Source organism: Ips typographus, linkage group LG16 (assembly GCF_016097725.1).
Source record: "Ips typographus isolate SLU linkage group LG16, UJ_Ityp_2.0, whole genome shotgun sequence".
Lineage (NCBI taxonomy): Eukaryota > Metazoa > Arthropoda > Insecta > Coleoptera > Curculionidae > Ips > Ips typographus.
In genome coordinates, this window is record NC_138437.1 from 8104868 (window position 1) to 8126938 (window position 22071).

At 33.8% G+C, this 22071-nt stretch overlaps 1 protein-coding gene across 3 annotated transcripts in view; it reads right to left on the reverse strand.

Moving 5' to 3' along the window:
• Positions 1–22071, reverse strand: part of kcc (solute carrier family 12 member kcc) — a 43583-nt gene that overhangs the window by 8285 nt on the left and 13227 nt on the right. Inside the window, exon 1 of one of the 3 annotated variants that reach the window (XM_081993706.1) lies at positions 16186–16418. The exons of the other annotated variants lie outside the window; for them this stretch is intronic. Within the exon in view, the coding sequence (XP_081849832.1) occupies positions 16186–16327 (142 nt within the window). The 5' untranslated portion in view covers positions 16328–16418. Of the gene's footprint in view, positions 1–16185; positions 16419–22071 lie in introns of those variants that run through there. 3 annotated transcript variants of the gene reach the window in all.

A 22071-nucleotide genomic window follows, 5' to 3' on the forward strand; every position in this document is an offset into this window, starting at 1 on the left:
AAATAAGTCGGGTAAATACACCCTTGGTAACTATTACAGGTAGTGTCCTGGGAATGTAAACAGCCACCCCTAGTCCTTCCTAAAATACTCTCTCCGCAAAGGGCTAACGCTGTTTACATTTAAGCCCTTTATAGTAGTAGTGAGGAATTGTTTAACAACGTAAACACAATTCCAACATGGGTCTATAATGGCATTTTAATAAAGAACTGCTATTGTTTTCTGAGCGCTCGAGAAAACTTTTGTTAAATATACTGGACTACTTAAGGGACTTGACAAAGTTTTGGGACACGTTGGATTTTAAAAGGATAATATGTAATATTTTCCCTACACTTTATTTTTAGGGCCTTTCAGTTTAAGCCTGTTTCTCATAACGGCTTTAAATTCGGCGGTGTTGTTGAGAAAGCGCTGGATAGGGGATATTATATAGATTATGTAGATAAAATTTTCCGTCCTTTGCAATATGAAGCGTAAAAATCACGAAGGATAATATCATTTCTCATCTTCGAGGATTATTTATTAACGACGACGTTGGTATTTTTTAAGATAATAGTTCGATTTAACGCTATAGGAAAATCGATTAGGTCCGAGCGAAAAGCTTTTAGAGAATTTCCGTCAAACGTGTCCGCAAGGCACAGGCCGTGTTAGCAGTTTTAATTAAGGCTTTCACACAAATGTTCTCAAATGGCTAATACCTTCCGGTTTAGCAGGTGCCAAATGCAGCGAGAATTTGTTTCTAGGAATAACCAAAAACTTTCGAACCGAAATTCTACATTTTAGTATACAGGGTGGTCCAGTTTTAAATGTCAATAATTTACCACTTGATAGCCCATCAAAAGATAAGCTGGCATGTACTATGTCATTTTCAAAAATCGGTTTTTTTGTTATAACTGTCAGACAATTGGAGCTATTTTGATCAAGTTTGTAACAAGCACTTGTAAAACTCAAAAAATTCTCCAGTGCCGTAGATACAGGAATTTTGTTTTCATTTTTCCGCCTTTTCTACGTCACTGGATATTTTTCAAATTGACCGTTTTCTTTTAATTTTCGTGTTCAAGTTGAAAAAGAAAGTATCTCCTAAACAATTCTGATTTGAAACTTCGTTTACGAGATAATTGAGTTGAGTGACGTTCAAAGACCAAATTAAACTTAAAAATGGTGTTGAAAACGGAGAAAATTGACTTAAGAAGCTTAAAAAATGTCTTTGTAGCTAGTTGTCATAGTTTCCGCACAAATTGGAACACTTTAGTATTGAAAATGAACAGAAACCAATAAATTGACTTTGAAACAATGAAAATTGACTTGAAAATTGAATTGTCTTTGTAACCAGTTTCATAGTTTCCAGACAAATTGAAAGACTTTAGTATTGACAGTTGACTTGTAGACATGAAAAACTACTTTTTCTAGATTTTTTTACTACAAATTTACACATTAAAACTTTGAAAATTGACTTGGACACTAAAAAGTGACATCAGAAGCTTAAAATTTACATTTGAAATAAGTTCTCATAATTTGAAAAGACTAACTTCAATATTTTAGTCTTGAAGTTCATACAAGTTAACTTCAAGACTCTTTTCAAGTTTTTTTTTACTTTGTTTTTCCTTAAAACTCTGGACTATTTTTTAATGCTTCAAAACTGCTTGGAAAATCGAGTTTCAACACTATCTTCACAAAATTTTTGACTTATCAGGATTTAAAGCAAGTTTGTAACCTGTCCATAGTCTTGAAAATGTCATTTCAAGCCTCTTCACTGTTGATTTGACTTTTACACTCATCGGTGCAATAAATTGGAATGTTTCTAAGAATTTCGAACCATTTTTAGTGCTTTTAAGACTGAAAAATCGTGTTTAAGACTACCTATAATAGTAAAAGTCAAGTTTCAGACTCTTCAATAATGAAAGTAAAAAATTTTGGCACTAAATGCTACGATATTAGTCTTGAAAGCTAATTTTTAGAAATGAATTAGTCCCAAAAATTTAATTTGGACTGTTTCGAGTGTTTCATTGATTTCTACACTTAATTCAGTCAGGAAAACTGAGTTGTACTGAAGTCCTGAAAATACAATTTTAAGCTTTCTTTACTCTTAGTAAAGTTAAAAGTACTTTTAGACTATTTTTAGTAGTAAAAAATGACTGTTATGCGCAACAATCTTTGTTTTGATTTCCGGACTGGTTTTAGTGCTTGAAATGCAGTTTCAGACAACTCAAAATGAAATTTGGATGATTGTATCTTTTTTAGGGGGCACTTTTCAGGAAAATTACATAATGTCATCTTATCTTTTGATGGGCTATCAGGTGGTTTATTATCGACGTTTAAAACTGGACCACCCTGTATAACCCAAATATTCTAAATGCAATTAAAAATTCCCCAGTTTATGAAAAGCGAATAACCATTTATTTACGTGTCCAAACATAATCCAATAAAAAAAGCTTTAAAGCGAATATATTTGCGAAAAGGGGATTTCAATTCCCATCCAAGTGAGACTATTTAAAAATGGCCGACCAATTTTAAGCTTGTTGAAACGAAGCCTACATCGTTCCATAATTGAATTAAATTCAGTAATGTTCACTTTAGCCTCATCTAAAATTTAAAAGGGGATTTCAGATATGTAGAAATTATTTAAACAAACATGAACGAGAGTTTTACTCTTCGTATAGACTGAATGCATATAAATTCCATAAAAACGGTCTATTCCATTGAGGATTTAGCGTTAACTCATTTAATGCAAAACTTCCATGATGGATTTAATGCAGAACGTGAGGGAATAAATCAGTGGCAAATAAACAATATTGAACCTTTACGTTGAAAGCAAAGAAGATTTTTTGAAGGGCAAAACTGGAAAAGTTTGGAAATCACCGGTTTTTGTACATTGCTTTTAAGGAGTTTCGGAGCAAATACTTTCTGGCGGGTGGGTTAGTTAAGTACGTTCTTTCAGCTGCGGCATTCACCTTTAATAAGATGATACTCTCTAAATGGGAAAAGTAGGAATCCTTGTTTTTGTTTTTACTCAAAGCGCAGTAGAGGACAACCACTAGTTTTCAAACACTTAAGTTTAAACCACTATAAAAGTTACTAGAACAGGAATAATCTACAGGGCGTCCCAACTTAATTACAATAGTTCTAAAAAAACAGGAGCTTTTGTATGTAATAAAGAAATAATAATATAACCTACAAAACCAAGACACTCTTTTAAAAAGCCCTGAAATTTTAAAGACTGGCAAGCTATCTCATAACACACATTTTTACGGGAATATCCTAGTATATCAAGGGGAATTAAAAATTCTGATACGTTCGGAATTTCCATTGTTAGAAATTTCCAAGAAAAATGTAGTACGTACAGCTTACTTGAAGCAGTATAAATTCTTTTGAATTTTTCTAGGGTAAAAAAACCTGTATTAAAAAGAGTGAACAAAAAATCGATAATATATAATATTCATTCAATTTAATTACAGTAATTTATTAACTATTCTCAATCTGTTAATACATTTCGAAATTTAGAATAACAATGCTGTAGCAGTGCAATTGGCAATTCGAGTTACACACGTCGAATAAGCAAATATTTACCCCATTAACTAGGTTGATTTTACTATAGAAACGTCGATAGAAATCCCGTTTCGTCGCTTTTTAGAATAGACTTTTGTAGTAGATTGTGTCGTCCTTTCGCCGATCAGTTGAATGAACCTATTCCGATCGTGTTGATGCTTTGAGAAATTGCTTTTCCTTTTCCCAGAATTATTGGTCAAATATATTTGGCTGGAGTAAACTTTCAATATTGGCATTGAAAACCTAAATCAGTTGGGTAACAATTTAATTATCGTTATTAGTAGTAAAACCCTGACTACACTGCGAAATGAATCCCTCCACAAACCTATTGTGATGTTTTTGTTAATTGACTGGGGCTGCTGTTAAATAAACCCTTGTGTAAAGCAATATTCATATAGGTAATCCAATTTAATACCCAAATACGTGGTCTAATTTGACGATGGAACGTACAACAAATAACAACAATGGATATTTCCAAAGTTTAATCAGAAATATGTCACAACGTTCACAGCGAATTTCCGATCTATTACTCAAGCGAATATTAATAGGAAATACTCAATAATACCAAATAAACGTGCACAATCCTTTGTACTTATTGCTAATTGAAGCGTTTCTTCAACTGCTGGATTAACTCTCAGTTTTAATGCGACCTGACATATTTTAATCACAGAGTTTTGAAATCGTTTAAATGTTTCCGTCAAAAGACTTTGAAACTTCCTTAAAAACCCATAAAATTTAGTCAGATTGAGGAAAATTCTCTCATTTAATTTCGATTTAACCGGGAGTGCTCAGGATCATGGAATGCAAACATTCCATTCTCAGCGGTAAGTAATAGGAAGTCAAGTTACACAAAATGATGTAACCCAATGTAAATTTCCGGATGTGGCCTTTAAATTGTCGATGCGGATTCAATCTAATCAAAACTTTACTCGTTCAGAGTCGGCATTTTATCCTCAAAAACATGCTGAGTTAGATTCCCGCTAAATTGTCTTCATAGCTAAATGGACGTGTCTGCTTCTTATACAATTTCAAAGAGAAAAAGCTTTTCTTATTAACTTCTAGAAGGCTTTGAAACTGAACAAGAAGACTATTTTGACGACGTATAGATTATAGTATCAAAGCCTTTGCTCCTGATTAATTTCTGGCCTCAAAGACACTCTTATTTATTATACACGCATTGAGGAAATTTCATTATGGAAAGCAGGATCAAAATTGGAAATATAATTAGAGCTCGTATTCAAAACGTCTTAATAGAGGTTTTAGAGTTCAAGAGTTTTGCTAACTTCAGAGTTTAGTACACCCACCTTTTGTTTAACCCTGCATACGCTTTAATAAATTCAACTTCAAGTAAACATCGGGGTTAATCAAATTTGTAAACAACTACAAGTTGGAGAGCGATTATTGTAGTTAGAAACTCAATTTTTCAAATTTTCTTTGAGCTTTTGAGTAATACGCCACAGTTGCGGCTTTAATTACGGGCTCTTTCTCTGCAGTACGCTATTGAAATTTTCTCTTCTAGATGCCTTCTGGAATTTTAATTCTATATGCGACTCGATTGGAACGGAATAACAATGTTACAAAGAGACGCGGCAAATTAAAATCTCACATCGAAACCCTTATAGGAGAAATGAAATGCAATCTCGCTTTGTTGCGTGTATTCCGAAACTAATCATATCTCGCAAATAAGGTGCATTTGCAAAACTAGTTATGCGGGTATGTTTACAGTAGCGCTATTTTCAATTTAGTTAGTCTCCTTTAGGGCAAATACGCAATGTCGTGGTTTCTGTATTCGTGCTTTAGTACGAAATGGTCCAAAACGTTTGTTAACACCAAACATTGATTTTGCAATGATGCACTTATTATTATCCTACTATTCTCTATCGTGTTTTTTGCCCGATAAATAATCAATTTAAATCTGATCAGGGAATATAAAGTTAAAAAATTTCAAGAATATTTTATTTTAGCACTCATACTTTCCATTTTCCAATTTGTGGGCGAAGCCTATTGAATTTTATAGAATACTACCAAATACGTCCTAAATCATGACAATTACTGAACAAAAAGAATGTTCTAGTTCACTGCAAACACATATTCTTTTCTACTCTTAATCACCTTTTCTACTCTTTTATATATTTCTAGTGCAGAACCGGAAATTCTGCACTGCTATTACAATTCCTTTTGCGAGAGCAGAAAGACCGTAATCAATATTTTGTAAATACAGCTAATTAAATTGAAAGAACAATGCTAGTAGTTTTAAGCTTTAATCCTGTTTCTTCTTTAAGTTACTCTTTTAGAAGCTCCTCTTAAAAGAGGAGACGTTCACAAAATGAAATTTTTATTTTCGATTGTTGGATCTTCGAGGAAATTATGGATTTCGGTTTAAAACTTGCTATCGATTATCATTTTAACTCAGTAAATGATCATCCAGTACCGTTAAGCTGTACACTCACACAAACTAACAAATTATTGAATAAAATTGTTAACATAAAATAATGAACGAAATTATTTACTTAAAAACCGTCGCAAACGCATTTAAACGAAGCTACGTAAACAAGCGACAAATTTGTCATGTTGGCAACTGGAAACATATGGCCTAGATCACCGTGCTGTTTTCGGGAAAAACAAAATTTAAACTCACTAGGCTGACCTGTTAGTGTCAACCGGAACTGATTAACTGACGGCAGTGATGGCATAAATAAATGGGAAATTTCGGAAAATGGAAAAAAGTTAAAAGGAAAAAATAATTTCCGCGAACCAAATCTCAATTTGTTTACAGTTCTCGTAATTGTGGTTATTTGGGGGTCGCCTTGTTATAGATTGGAACGGTTTTATTTAATTGGTATTTCCGTTCTAAGTATCATTAATTTTAATAATAGTTCATTGGCTGCCGTCTATACGCGTATGGTTTATAAATATGTAAAAATAATGTTTTGTCGTTAATTGAGTGTAACTTTCCATGAGCCTGTTGCCACCAACTTTAATAGAATTTAAAGATTTATTAACAAAATAGGAGAAGGGATATTTCAGTACTACTCCCGAGCAATAGAATTTCTAAATCTTTTCTAAGGATGAGTCTGAAAAGTTGCCAGAATGCCAAGACTTAACGCAAAATATAAATCTTCGCTTGTACTGGAGAAATTTATTCGTCGCCTTTCGAGGCTGCTGCATGTTTTATGATGGGTTGTGGCAAACTATGTTAAAAATTCATATATCATTTTCTTGAAGGGCCTCGCTCGTAATTTCCTAAGCGGTATTTATATGGAACAATATTTATAAAGAGGAAAGGGCTAATGTGCCATCACTCGTCATTTTCAATCTTAAGTGGAGAATTCACAACTTTTTGTAATTTAAGGTCAGTAATTATAAAACTTTATGCAACCTCACGAGATTTTTGAGGCTTGTCTGAATGTTTACATTCTCTTCGATTTCCTTTGCAGGCGCTTGTACACTCAAATTACCTTCTAAACTTGATTGTTTTCTCAGTAAACACTCTGAACGGCTTTACTCTACTTCTGAGAGAGTAATTTTGACTTTGATTATATAACCATAACGAAATTAATTAACAAGTTTCTACCTTCGAAACAAATTGTTTACTGAAGACAATAGTGTGGTAGTATACTTAACAAGTCAAGTTTGTTTGTGTTCTAGTTAAAACTGGGACCAAATATTTAGATTGGGTATTTATATCCCAAAAAAGCAACATTATTTGTATGATTTTTTTTTTCTGACACTGGGTTCAAAGTATAAATATATCATATGTGACATTCGTATTATATAAATATTTCCCTCTCACGAAAAGTTCAGGATGAGGAAACTTTTGAGTCGTATGTTTCGGAAGCGTATCTTGATGCTTTTGTTCTATTTGGCTTTTTGCTTGAAATGAAATATTTCATTTGGAAAAAACACTTATTACTTACACTGTGAGTGTATTGTGTAATAATTTCAGCTCTTCTTTTTTAAAAATGTTTGAAACCTAGTAAATTCTTTCTTTTTAAAACTGCCACTATAATAGCAACATTCCTTCTTCACTTTTCAAAGAAAATGACAAGTTGGAAATTTCTAACTTTGATAATAAGTCTTTGAACGCTAAATTACAAAACTTTGAACATGGGCTTATTGCTTCTATGTTTTACCTTAGTTTAATGAAAATATGTAGGTGGGGAAATTGAGAGGGTCGTTTGACGTCAAGATTGATTAATCAATTTTAACAGTATAAGGGCGGTATTTACGGTTTAACCCATTGGCGGAGGTTTAGTAAACATTTTTGAAACAAACTGGATAAGTAAAACTCACATCCTTAATTTTTTCAAAACAAAAATTGCAGAAAAAAACCCAAATTAGCTTCTTTATTCAAAAGAAAACAATTTGACTTAAATAAATATTTACAAATAGCCTCTGGTATATCGAACAATATTGTCTTCCAAATTCAATATCAAACAGAATTCAAGGCCCGTTTAATATTTATATTTAACTTTCTGCTTTAGTACAAAAATTCCCATCCAACCAAATTATTTCCAACACTTTCCATATAAAAATACCTCTTCTTTTATGAAATTTCAAGTAGAGAGAAGATTTTTATTAAAAAAGTTTTCCAGTCGACGAAAGTATATCTAGATATTCCGCGTATAATAAAGCACTTGAACAGCTAAAAAATATGAGAAAAAACTCGACTCAATATTAGAACACTGATATTATTACCGAACAACTCAAAAGTTTTAAGATAATTTTTTCAGTGCTTCAAACAATCTTTTCTGTTCTTTAAAGGGGATAATCTGTTAAAGTCCAGCTGAATAAAATAGAGAATCCATATATTCTATCTGGCGACCATAGAACTAACCGTAAACGATTTTGTAATGTTATCGCCATATGCGGGAAATGTCGTTTTTTTCCTCACTAATGCGTTTTCCACCCCATCTTATAAAGATATAAATCAAACGGGAGGTTAGATACGCGCTCAGAATTGTTGTAGGTAGAAAATTTGTGACGCTGTTACAAAAACTGTACACGTTGTAACCGTAAAGCCATTTATATCTAGAATCAGCAAAATTCAAATTTACTTCCCCACAAAATTCCTCCAAATATTGTATTTAGAACTTTGCTATCGGACACTATATCCCATCATCAGCTCTTTAAGATCAGGAAGACTTTTCCCAACTTAAATCGCCTTTTAAAGCCCAAGTTTCCTCTACGAGTGACAATTTAATGTAGCTGACTTACAGTTGGACTGTTGAAGTTGATCTGCTGACATCTGATGCAGAGAGGTTTTACTTCTTTAACATAAGTTAAAAAGGTATTGAAAGTATCACTAAATATGAATAATTTGCATACAAAAAAGTAGAAGTTAGAAAAATCTAATTCTTTGGAAAATCAGCTGGACCTAAAACATTAAATATCTCAGAAAACGGTTTTGATTCCGAATCTCAGACAATATACTGCAAAATATGACTACTAAAGAATATTGTCAGGTTTGACACCTTTTTTCCACTTGAGTTTTGAAATAATGCAATCATATCCTTTCTGAACCGTTTGGTCTATGGAGATCATATATTAAGAAGAAAATAAACATCGATCAGTCATTGTTCGTTTTTAAAAATCCTACTGCAAACTGTACTGTAATTTTCGGAACAGGAAGGTAATTGCCGGTTATTGATAGTTGCACAAAGGAACCAATTAATGGACTAAACCCGGTACAAGCAACAAGTTGTTTTTGAAATAGGATTTGGGCTCAAAATTGCCTACAAATAGGAAAATTACACAGAAAATGGATTTTAACAATGCAGGCTTTTTACGATCAGAATATACACTAAGATGCAAAAAAGTAAAATGAGGGCACAGTTTAGCATATACTTGTATATAGTCAAGCAGAATAAATACCTGAAACACCCAGGACTGGAATAATTAACCAGAACTTTACTTGGATCATTTTTATTAAATTTAGTTTCAATATAACACCTCTTTTTAAGCTTAAATACCTGCAACTAGCAACAGACCAATTAAGTAAAGCTTGATTACAATGAATACTAGATATGCAAGTCACGAAATAAAGGTAGGGCTGGTAAAAAAGTAGCTCTTTTCTCCACATATGGGCTTAATTTGGTAAAGTTACGTAACACGGCATCTATCTTGTTTTTGTGACTTTATCGATCCGGTTTCAAAATAGGCAAAGAAAAAGGAAACTCTGAAATTTGTTCCCCTTAATTTATTCGAATTCATATTCCCCAAATTGAACTGAACCAATTTCTAGCGGATTTAGTGTGTTGTTGTGAGCCAAATTTTAGCGTTGGCGGGACTATCTTGATTAATTATTTCGCTATATTAAAACGAGATGTAGGGAATTTTAATAAGCATTTACCAAAACTGAAAGGTTTTCCACGAGTGAAATGTACTTTCTTTGTTTTTCTTCCCTCCTTCGTGCGTGTGTAGATTGAGCCTTTTTCTATTTCATGAAAAGATCTAAAAATAACTGTATGTCCAGTTTTTTTGTGTGTGTATTTACCAAGTGAAATCAATTTTCTTTTTGTTCTGTCTCTATTTAATTACTAGGGTTGTATCTACACCTTTCTAAATAAGTTATCAGTATTTTCGACCGGGCTTAACCGGCAATGGGCAGATAACTGTATTGATCTCTCTCGGTTTTACGCTTGAGCTGAGTAGAATTTTTGCATTCAAACGTTATACGGATAATGGGCCACGATAACAATTTTCAACTTAATCAAGATATTTCAATTTATAATAATTTTGTTTACAATGTATTGTAGGGTCATATTAATAACACTAGCTGACAAAATAATAAAAAAATTTGTAACACAAAGCTGAATAGCATAGTATCCTAAAATAGACCCATATGAATTGCAAAGTACCAAGAAAAAACTTATAACAAGTAAGGTTTTCTTGTTACATTAAACAAACCAGAAGCGAAAAGTGGTATTATAGTACATATAATATGTATTACAAAATATATTTTAACACTGATTTAAATCTGTATAGCGACTGCATCTAGTTTATATTAAGTTAAAATCTGATAACAAAGCAAAGATTAAAAAAAGATATTTGAAACATACTAAATAGTTCTAGTTTTTTCTTTTTATGTGGGGTGGCCTCTTTCTCTCTTTAAAAACTAGCAAACGTCACCTATTGTTCTGATGTGTAAACCACCCTTAACTTAAACTTGGCTTAAAATGTGATAGTGCAAATGAGGGTTTGTCATATTTGCTGTGCTCGCCCATGCGGGGCTTAAACTAACTCAAACATGGCTATTACAAGCCAATGTATAAAGGTCTAATGAGCCTATTAAACAAAGTGGACGTTCTAGAGCTTTATGGGCATTTTTTCTATTACTAGAAAAGCATATGGATCGTAAAATTAATGGTCTGAATGGTGTTACAAAAATTGTGTCGGCCAGTGTAATCATTCCTTAATAATAAGTATTATGGCTACCTTAAGTTTCAAGGAACCCTCAAAAAATGATTATTAATATGACACTCCATTAACCATTATTGGCGGATGTCAAAATTGTCTTTAGACAGACAACACGCAAATGATATTTGACATTTCTCTAAAAGTGACAGTTTGTTACGTTATTTATTTTTAATTTCAAATATGAGTAGTGTTTGATCAAGGACGGTAAACAGTAAAGGATTGCTTAATCCCATAAGTTCAATATTGCCCGTGGTGGCCTGGAACGCCATTTTGTCTGTCATTTCTTGAAACTACGCAATATTTCCTTTACAATGAAGTGCAAGTCAATATTCTGACAGAAAATTCAAAATGGCGGCTTGAAACGTCATTTTGTCTGTCATTTCTTGAAACTACGTCAAACTTCCTTTAAAATGAGGTGGAAGTCAATATTTTGACAGAAAATTCAAAATGGCGGCCTGCGACGCCATTTTGTCTGTCATTTCTTGAAACTACGTGAAATTTCCTTTACAATGAGGTGCAAGTCAATATTTTGACAGGAAATTCAAAATGGAGGCCTAGAATGCCATTTTATCTCTCATTTCTTGAAACTACGTGAAATTTCCTTTAAAATGAGGTGCAAGTCAATATTTTGACAAAAAATTCAAAATGGCGGCCTGCGATGCCATTTTGTCTCTCATTTCTTGAAACTACGTGAAATTTTCTTTAAAATGAGATGCAAGTCAATATTTTGACAGAAAATTCAAAATGGCGGCCTGGAACGTCAAAAAATACAACTTTTTTATTTGTCAAGTTACAGTTGACGTCTCGGTGTCATTTTATGTTAAAATTTCACGGAAAAGACACTGCTGAAGTCGGTTTTTTGATATCTCAAAATCTAACAGAGTTTAGTTTAAAATGTTAAATTTTAGACATTTTAGGTCTAAAATTTAACATTTTAACCATTTCTTTGGATTAAGAGATACATGAAATCTGACTTAAAAATATTTACAATATAATATGTGATATGGAATAGTCAGTCACACTTGGATTATGGTAAAGGAAATTTGACGCCCTCTAGCGGCCAAACGATGTTATCAATCAACTCATGTGGGGATATTTTTAGGAAGCTTGAAATCTGCTCTATCTTTTGTTTTCTAATGACATTTTGACGTAGCTTGTCAAGTAAGGGACTAATTTAGGGTCAAAGCAACGTGTGTCAAAAAATATGCTATTTTTAAAAAGTGCAATTTTGGCAATTTTTTATTTTGCTCCAGGAGGGTTCCAATGCACAGCAAAGGGCATATTTATATCAAAACACCTTAAATTAGGTGAAATAAGTAGAAAAAGAACTTTAAACTTTCTCATTTTTCAAAAAAATTTAAAGATTGGGCATAGGCAAGGACGGTAAACAGTAAAGGATTGCTTAATCCCATAAGCGCAATGTTGCCCGTATCGGCTCGGGCCGGTGACGATTTTTACGTCACCATCAAGTCAGGATGGCGCATTTGCGCAATTTTTAACATATTTAGGGTATTGTGCGCCCGAGACTTTACTGTGACGTGGGTTAAAGTAACCCAGTTAAAAAGATATATTAATATTGTGTTTGCTTAAAATAAAAAATAAACTAGCCATAGCGAGCTTTCTGTTTTCATCAAGTGTCATCGCAATAGCTCGTCTAACCTGTCAAAACGTGACTTCAAATTACTCGCCTAGAAATCTATCCAAACTAGACTTAAAGCATGAACAAACATTATTTTCAGTATGCCAGTATGTAATTAGTTGTTTACTTTCAAAACATGGTGCACTAGCCACTATTCAGGCTTTAGTAAAGGGAGCAATTATTCTAGCTCAGCCCTAGTCGAGAAGTTTCATTAGGGCGTATTCTAATTAATATTATACAACTTGTTTGTTCTGGAAATACACAAGGCAATCGCAGTGCGTTAGGCAAAAAAAAAATTGACAATAACGTTTGAGGGCAAAAACCAGATAGAGTGAGGTTAAAACAAAGCACTGTTAGTGCTTGATGAAACAAAAACTCAATCTGAGCCCTGTATGTTTTCCGATGTGTATATTTAAAGGGCAAAATCTACCCCGCTTGGTTTTGCGGCTTCCTGAACAAACACGATCCGAACTTTATCATTTTAATTGTCTCTCAGCCCGAAATTAATTTTCCAAAAAAAACAATGTTACTTTTAACTCATCGCAAAGGATTATAGTAGTAGAATCAAATTCACATGATACCCTTATCTTTGTTAGGTTTTCTATCGTTTTCAAACTTTTCATTTCACTAAAATATCTACAGACCCTTAAAAACAAAAACGGGATACAGCGAAATGCGAACTAGATGACCTAAATAAAACTGCTTTTTGTTTTCTCAGTAAAAATGAAAAACACAACTATAGAAGGAGCAAGCTGCCCTAAATTATTTCTGAGCTTCAGCAGCTTTTGCAGTTTTATCTAAAGTCGAGAAACACTTCTATCCACTTCCCAACTGCGGTGAAATATCGATAGGGGAGATAACCACTTTTTACGGATTCTAAGCTTAAGCCTGCATTGATCCTCCTTTTGAAGGTTAAACCACAAGCGTAAATACTATTTTTTAAAGGTGTGTTTCTATTTGTAAGGTTATTTCGTTTGAGTAGTGAAAATGTAAAATTAGACAGCAAAGAGGCAAATGTAAAATTTAATCTCGCTCAAAAGCATAAAAGGCCTTTATACATAATAAAAGTACGTTTTCAATTTCAAAGGAAATAATTTGTCCACTTACGTTAGGAAGCCTTAAGACTACAGAGCGATTAAAGGTAGAAAGATTAAATATTAAATCCTTTAGACCTCTGTGTTTCAAGGTGAACAACGTGTAGCTATTAAAGCAGGAAAGGTGTTTGAGAAATAATGAATGCTTTATAATTAGCGAAAATTATTGTGTAGTAGGTTGAAGAATAGAGAAGATTAAACCTTTGAGGCATTAAAGGTTAAGTTTGAATAACTGGGATTAAATTTCATCTATCCTTTCATTGGAAGTGAATTAAGTAACTACAACCTTTTACAAGATATAATTCCATAATTTTATCACATGCATCTTTTCCCATAAAATCATGTAAAATAAAACAACACAGGTTTTTCCGTCGCCTGGAAAATAAGCTTCTATTTTATTCGTGAGGTTGCGTGTATGTAAATACCCTAAAGGTTAAAAGGTGAATAGCGTTCAAGTTATTCTTAGATCTACGAATTAAATAGAAAAATGTAACAACATCACGATGTCTCAACTTTAAAGTTGCAAAAGTCAATTACCAATTAACTTTCGCAGACGGAGGTCATAAAACTCGCCTTCTTTAAGCTTGCTCTGCGAATGTGCATTAAAGTTGCCGTAAAACTTAACAACTTGTTATAAAGTTTCGCTGGACTGCGACGCCAATGCAATGGCTTAGAGAAAATTACTTTTATCACAGGTCTTATGTAAAATTCTCTAATTTATTCTAATGAATATTTCAGTCACCGAAAACATATTAAAATCTAATACCAGAGGTATGAATATTTAAAAAGGAAAAAAAACCGAAAATAAAGGTGTAGCAAGCCAAGATTTGAAGCCGGCGTGGTATGAATATGAATGTAATCTGATTTCTTGGCGAAAAAATTTTTTTAGCGAGAAATCAACACAAAATAATTACAGCTGCCCTCAACATCAAAGAAAATTGGCTGAATAAATATTCAAAAACGAAACAAGCTTTGAAGGATGGTTTAAAGCATTAACATTCAGCGGGTCTTCACAATATTTGTATTTTTAGATCCACAAATGCTAAAACGTCAAAATATTATTACAGCTTATTTTCAAAGTTAGATGATATGCGTGAAAAGCTTAAACTTACGTGACTAAATCCATGTTGAAATGTCCGAGAACTTAAACACACAAAGTTAGTAGTTTGCAATCACTGATGTGGAATATTGGAGTGAGTGAGCAACATATCAAAACAAAGTTTAGTAGGGTGACCGACAACTTTATAGTTCCTGTTAAAGATAGTTCAGCAATAATTCTCGATTACCTTCATCGTTTAACCAAAACCACATGAAAATAGGGTGAAAAACACTTTTCTCTAAACTTAATTAATGTTTTTAATAGAATTGCAGTGAACTCTTTCTTTGTTCAACATCAGACAATATATTATATATGCAGCAAGAAGATTCCATTAAGTTCTATATGCAGAACCGCGCTCGATCTTGCTTATTAATAATGAACTGTGTGTCATACCGAATTAGATTGCGAATGTGATGACGCCACCAGCAGCGTCAGCATCATCTGAATTTTTGACAAAAATCAGATTGTGAAGATCGTTTGAACTTAGACAAATCGATTAACACATCCAAAGACCGAGTAACGCATAATTACGCCTCTCCCAGGCCAAGTTGAATTTAGAATCCTTTGCATATTATTCTGAGATAATAAGAATCGTGGCAGCGACACAATGTCACGTTTTGTGTCGCTCACGATATTAAAGTAATAGCCTCAAGGAAAATTCCAAGCTGAAGGCTGGAATATCAAATCCCCGAAAACAAGATAATCCAACCTCCTTTTGCTAGGATACATAGCTTAATCCTACGTAAATATTAATAAGTCTGGCAATGTGGCAAACCTACCAGGATCTGGGTTAACTACTGGAAGATCTAAAAGGCCTATACCAGGGTGGAGCGTGCTGTGCGACAAAGCGTAAGCTAGGTTCGTTCAATCGATACCCTAAATGTGTAGTCTATGCTTGGCTTTGGAGTTCGGTAGAGCCGACAATAGAGGGCAGAAAGGTGGGAGGCTCGTTTGCCTCCAAATTAGATCTCATTCTTTGGCTCACCCTTTGTTGAAAGCTGTTTTTCCCGGCCATGTAATCTTTTTTTTATCAAGAAAAAGCTCTCTTTTTCCAATGGTCTCATAATGCTTCTGAACTATTATTCAAGCTGTCATCAAAATAAAGGAATGTCATGTAACACTTAAAATTCTAAAAAAATACAAAAATGTGTTACCGAAATTCACTGAACACGGTAGTGTTGGAAAGGTGGTAACAAAAAATAGTTTCAAAAGAAGTTAAAAATAAAATTGGCGTCATACACACCAAAGTTGTGGAACGCAAAATTTCAACGGGAAAAAGGTGTACGAACGATTTCTTCTTTATCGGTTTAACGTGGAATAAAACGCAAGCCATGAGATGGCGCGAGACAGCCCGATTTGGCGCGGAATTAAAACGTGTAATATCTAGAAAATACCTTTAGGGATGGTGTTGGGTATTTTGATATCCGTGGTGGGCGAGCAATGTCCATCGGCAACCGGAGACTGTTTTTCTTCCCCGTTGCAAGGTTGGACAGCCTCGGTTGGGCGCAGATTTTCCTCGTCCACGCCGCTGGACATCCCACCAAAACCGGAAGGAGGTTAGGGATGCTGTTGGCGATGTTTTAAGGCCCTATCTGGACCAACAATCCCGCAAAGCGCGGATTTGCAAACTGACAGTTTCTAACTGATTTGGAAACGGTTAGACAAAGAGAGAGATCCGCGCAGCCTCACTGGATGGTCCAGACCGACTTCAAGCATCCAGATCCTGAAGAGCAGGACCGTACCTTTCTCTAAATCTCTATAGAATACTAACAATTTTAATTTAATGTTGCAATGTAAACAATACTTTTAGTAGTTGGCGTAGATTGTTGCTACACACCTAGTTTACCAGTTGCACAGAAAATAATTTATACAAAACTGCATTACTTAAAACAAATGTGTATCATACTCATATAAATTATGGAATTAAAATTATCTGATACAGTACCAAATAAATCACGAATAGTAACTAAGTATTTTGTTCTGTCGATACGGCTCTGAGCAACTAATTAAAAGTACCCCTCCTAAATATCCAGTTTAACACTCTTGCAGGAAAGTTATTGTTGTACTTTAGCCCCCTCTAAATGGACCATACCACATTCAAACAAATGGTAGTTATGTGCACTTGAATTAGCCTATTTAATTTATCCAGGTAAACATTGTTTCAAACAATTCTTAACTTAGTTTAATTTGTGTTTGTTAACTTTGTAAAGTAAGTCCATCTCTGCGCCCAATTGCAAGTACACAGAACTTCCAAATTTAGTGCATTCCACCACCCCTAAATATACTCTTTTATTTTCACCTCGTTCAGGTGAATTATTGCCAAACCCAAATATTTAATTCGAGAATTATTAAGTCACTTTGTCGAGTTTGTATAATTCGCTTTCGCGATAAATATCAGTGGATTAAGATTAAGAACCTGGTTTTAATTCAATTACTTTTGTAATTTCTAGTAGTTAACCACTCACATATAAGTAAATTAATAGTTTTTTCACATTTTCATTAAAGATTCAGTCAATTTTTATATTGCGTTTAAATTTCCACCTGCATTTTTCAAGTCATTAAACCTCAATTACCGCTTTTGTAATTATTCACCATAGTCACACAATTCGATATCAAGCAAGCAAAGCAAAAGTATTAAGCTGGTTTGTGACTCAAAATAAAACCCATTCTGTTTCAAAATTTGCTTCGTTACTGACAATAATTAAGCTTTAGACTTCTGTTAAAATAAATAAAATCTTTGTGATATTAATTTACCTTCAACTTTTCCATTCAAAGCTGTGGTGCAATAGAAAGTCAATATGTATTTGAAAAAATCTGTTTTGCTGCAATAGTTGCTTTTGACATTTTCAATTTATTCATGGTGACCTGACCGCCTCTTGTTTTGTTTTTAATCTGTCTGAAACAGGATTCCTTATTTTATTTATTCTATAAAGTGAAGGTTTTGACATGTTTACTAAGTTAATAATGGTAAAAAAAGTGATTTTTTATTAGAAAGACACTAATAACACGATGCAACGCTTTTAAGATTACATTAATATTCATGTAGCGGTATGGTAAATATAATTTCCGTGTAGGTTAGTTTGCTTAAGAACCTCCAAGTGTAACCAAATCGCAAAATTTTGAGGTTAAATTAAACCGAATGAATGGTAAATTTACACACATTAAATTCTATGATAACTAATTCAAGAATTTAGGAAATTTCTAAACAACACTCGGCATCATTCTCATCCTGACACACAAAAGGCATTCACAATTGTTAAAATTGATCGAAGAACACTAGTCTGACGGGCCCTATACAATTTTCCTGTCAGCATCAATTAGTTCTATGTGTAAAGTTTTGCACCCGTGAATTTCGAACCATCCTGCACAACCGACTAACTGTAGTTGAAATTCTCTCCAGGGTCCTTGCCTCTGCTTAAATAGAGTTACTCGTGTAATTTAGGGCGCTTAAAGCGAACTGGAAACTCAATCAACTGCATAGAAAGTTGTATTTTTCAATTTATCGTTTGAGAGTTTATAAATCAATAAAGGGGTGTCATGTCTTGACAAGTTATGTGCAACTAAGTCAACAACTTAATTCGGAGCTGTGAGTTCATTGAAGAATTTCACACTCTTGTTCTATAATTATTCTCTCAGAAGTTCACGTTTGATCGTAAATTTAACTGTAAGTTAAATACGCTTTCCGAGGTAAGTTTTGGTTCTCAATCATCGAAAAGTTTATAAATCAATAAGTGTGTATACTCCAGCAAGTTTCGCTAAGTAACAAAAATAACTTGATTTCAATGTTTCTTAGGTTTTCTGCGTTCTAACGATGAAAACAGAGTTTTCAAAATATTTCTACACAAAATATAATAAATGTTTTCGTTATGCAGACGATATTTACTTTAGACGCTCAGAAACAACAGTAGATTGAGCTAAAGAAAATGTAAAAGGGCTACGTGGATTTTGCTGATTTCAGAGATCCATTTAAAACAGAACAGCCCATTGTATGTTAGAATGTTTTAACCTTTCGCCACTGAATCGATACCTTATAAAATGCATAGGTTAGAGGGCTAAAAATAAAATATGTCGGGCTGCATCTAAGAACCCCTATCGACGAATTAATTCGAACCCTTTTTTGGGTCCATGGACGGAAATAAGACAATCCATCAATGTCACTATGTCGTCTTCAACCAGAAGAGTTTGATGGGAAGGTGTAGGAAAGTTTTTCTCCGGGCTTTGGTAATATTAATTGTTTTCCTAAGAATAAGCTATTAATTCATAGCACTTTATTTTTAGTTAAACCCCGAAGGAATTCAATACAACCACGATTGTCCTGGTTTAAGGCTACCTTTAACCTTTAAATAAGGTTATTACTGAAATAACGCAAAAATCTAAGCCTATTTCTTAAAATCAATTAAGGGCTACGCCTTCTCTAATTACCATAAAGTTGTTGAGGTGTTTAATTTGCCCATTAGCTGTTCTATTCAGAAATACCTTTTAACAACATGGCTACGTAATTAGAGAGCGTTATCAGCGTTATGTAATCTCAGTACTTGAGCTGGAAGTTTACTTTGAATTAAAAACAACTTTTTCCTCTCCTAATAAAATTTTCTGATAAAAAAGTTCATCCATCGTATTTCCTAGGGACTTCGTGTTTGTTATCGATTGGCATGGTTCGGCTATAAAGAATTTTCGCAAGAAAAATACCGCCTTTATTCATTCTCAAATTGAACCAATATTAGGATTAGGAAGCGGATGTTCCGCTAAAGCGGGGCATAGCGCAGGAAACGTTTACTGCTAACTCCAGCCAAAAGCTTTACTATAAATTAAATATCATAACACTACAACACACTGAAAAATTGCCACGCGTTACGTTTATCATTGTTTTCTCATCCCTGCAGCGCTTCTGGGACTTTATATTATTTTTCTTGCTTCCGCTAAACCTCTGGACATGTTTACCTTGTACGATCTAATGGAAATCGACCTGGTCGTGCCAATTTAAAGATTAGCAACTGATTTCCAAGATTACTGTGGAAAAATCAACGCAGAAAAAAAACACGCTCGAGATAAATCAGTGATTTGCGTAATCTGCATTCCAGTCATGGACTTCCAGATTTTTAACAATCAAGTGTGGGAGATGAGTATTTACACCTAAAATGCAAAAATCTAAATTTAAACTGAGAATCAGCGTTTTCTAACTTCCAGTGTAAATGCAAATTTATAAATTGCCTGAAACGATCAGCAAATGTGGAGGTTAACGTAGAAACGTTGAAATGTCGATCGCAGCTTAACCTATTGAGGTGAACCTCAATCAGAGGCATATTGTCAGGAAAACAGGTCACGCAAATACTTTAGTAAGATTAAGTACATTGGTCAACAGAAAGGTGATGAAAACGCTATTTCCCTGGATGAAAAGTTTAAGTTCGGCTCTGTCTGTAAAGAAGGTTGCTTAAGGCTTTAAAAATTAAGCATTCCCTCGGAAAAGAAATAAACATTGACATCTCTAATAACAATTAATTACCACGTCAAGTTAAATTAGCGAAAATCTAAGAGTGGAAATTAAGCGAGTGTCTCTGAAAGACAAAATTTATATAATCTAACTTTTTTTGAAACGGTTTTCAGAAAGAAACGATGTTCTTTTGGGCAGTGGCTTAGAACTAATGGCTAGGAGAACAAAGCAACACAGATATTATATTAGCCTGTAGACAGAACTTTTCATTATGAGAAAATTAAGCTGGGAAAACATAAGTGGTTTTTAGTTAAAATTGAAACTTTGCAGTATTATTAAGGGGCATATTCGTTACAGAAATTAAAAATATTCTGTTTTGTCATAAAAACTGTTAAAATGATGATTAATCACAAGCTGTTCAAAATAGCAAGAAAAAAAAGACGTTTTTTCAATCAAGTAGAATAACAACTACCTACTCACATAAATTATGGTCATATTTATGATAGTTAAATATTGTTAACAGTAAATATAGAAAACATAATAGTAAGTTTAAGTGGATACCTTAAAATGATGTTACAGGTTACTCACCATAACTACTACCCTGATTAAAAATTAATTGAGAACATGTTCTTACGTATTTTGCAGTTAGTATTAAAAAATATATAAAAAATACACCTAATGATGTGAAAACTTTAACTTTACTGCGCTATACAGGGTGAGAAAGAAGCGCGTGCAAAAAAGTGAAATTTCAGAACGTTTTTGGGTGTTTTGACGACATTAGAGTGCTCCAATTCGAATTAAATTACGGCAGCAGCTTCTCATGTATCATTTTAGTTCAGAGTTGATCCAGTATTATCTGTTACATGATTTGAAAGCAATACCATAACGGATAAGACCATACAGGGTGTCTAGTGTTGATAGTTATGACTACTTGGGGACAAGTGTCAACTGTTCTTTGGACTATTGTTCAGAAATAAAGATTCGCTCGTGCATCCATCATGAGGATCAAGAAGCTGCTCTGTAGTCGCGATCTGAGCTTGGACCTGAGAATTGGGATGCTAAAATGCTATATATTCCATGGCTTGGACCCTGAACATATATTGCCACCAATGAATAAAAAAAATGTAAACATAGCAGGAAGGAGCAATAGCAAACAAAGTGGGTGACAGAAACAAGGGGGAGGGGGGGGAGTAATATGGCGGCCGTCAACTTCCGGTTGGCACTATCAGATCTAAATTTAATCTTGTCCACTGTACAACTTAATTTAAATTTGCAAAACTCAACTGTTAAGAACCACAAATAAACAAAACAAACTAACACTATACTACAACAAATACAAACAACAAATTTTTGCGGGTTTGAAACTCCAAACTTTCAATGACTTTGCGTCAATTCAACTGCGCAGTAGGCGAATGCGCAATCAAAGATGGTGGACTTCCGTCCCCCTCGCTTAATGCACAAACGGGTTATAATTTGTATTATTCCTCCTGATACTTGTTCTTTTTACTCATTGATTGCCACCAAAAATTGGAAGGCTTCGAGATGTGGACATACCGTAGGATGTTGAGAGAAGGACGTGGAGATCCTATAGGAAGTTAAAAACAGAAAACTGCAATATCTCAGACACGTTATGAGAGGTCAAAGGTATGAGATTCTGCAACTTATATAATCCAGGGAAAGATCGTGGGAATATTTTTCTAATCGACCTGAAAAGTTTTAACCTAATAAATTTATTATTCCAACCGTACAGTTCCAGGTAAAACTCATGGCCATATTGTTTAAGTAAGCGTGAAAGCATTTCCGGGTCCCTGGGGATGGTGATAGGAATCAACGAAACGTCGACTTAGTC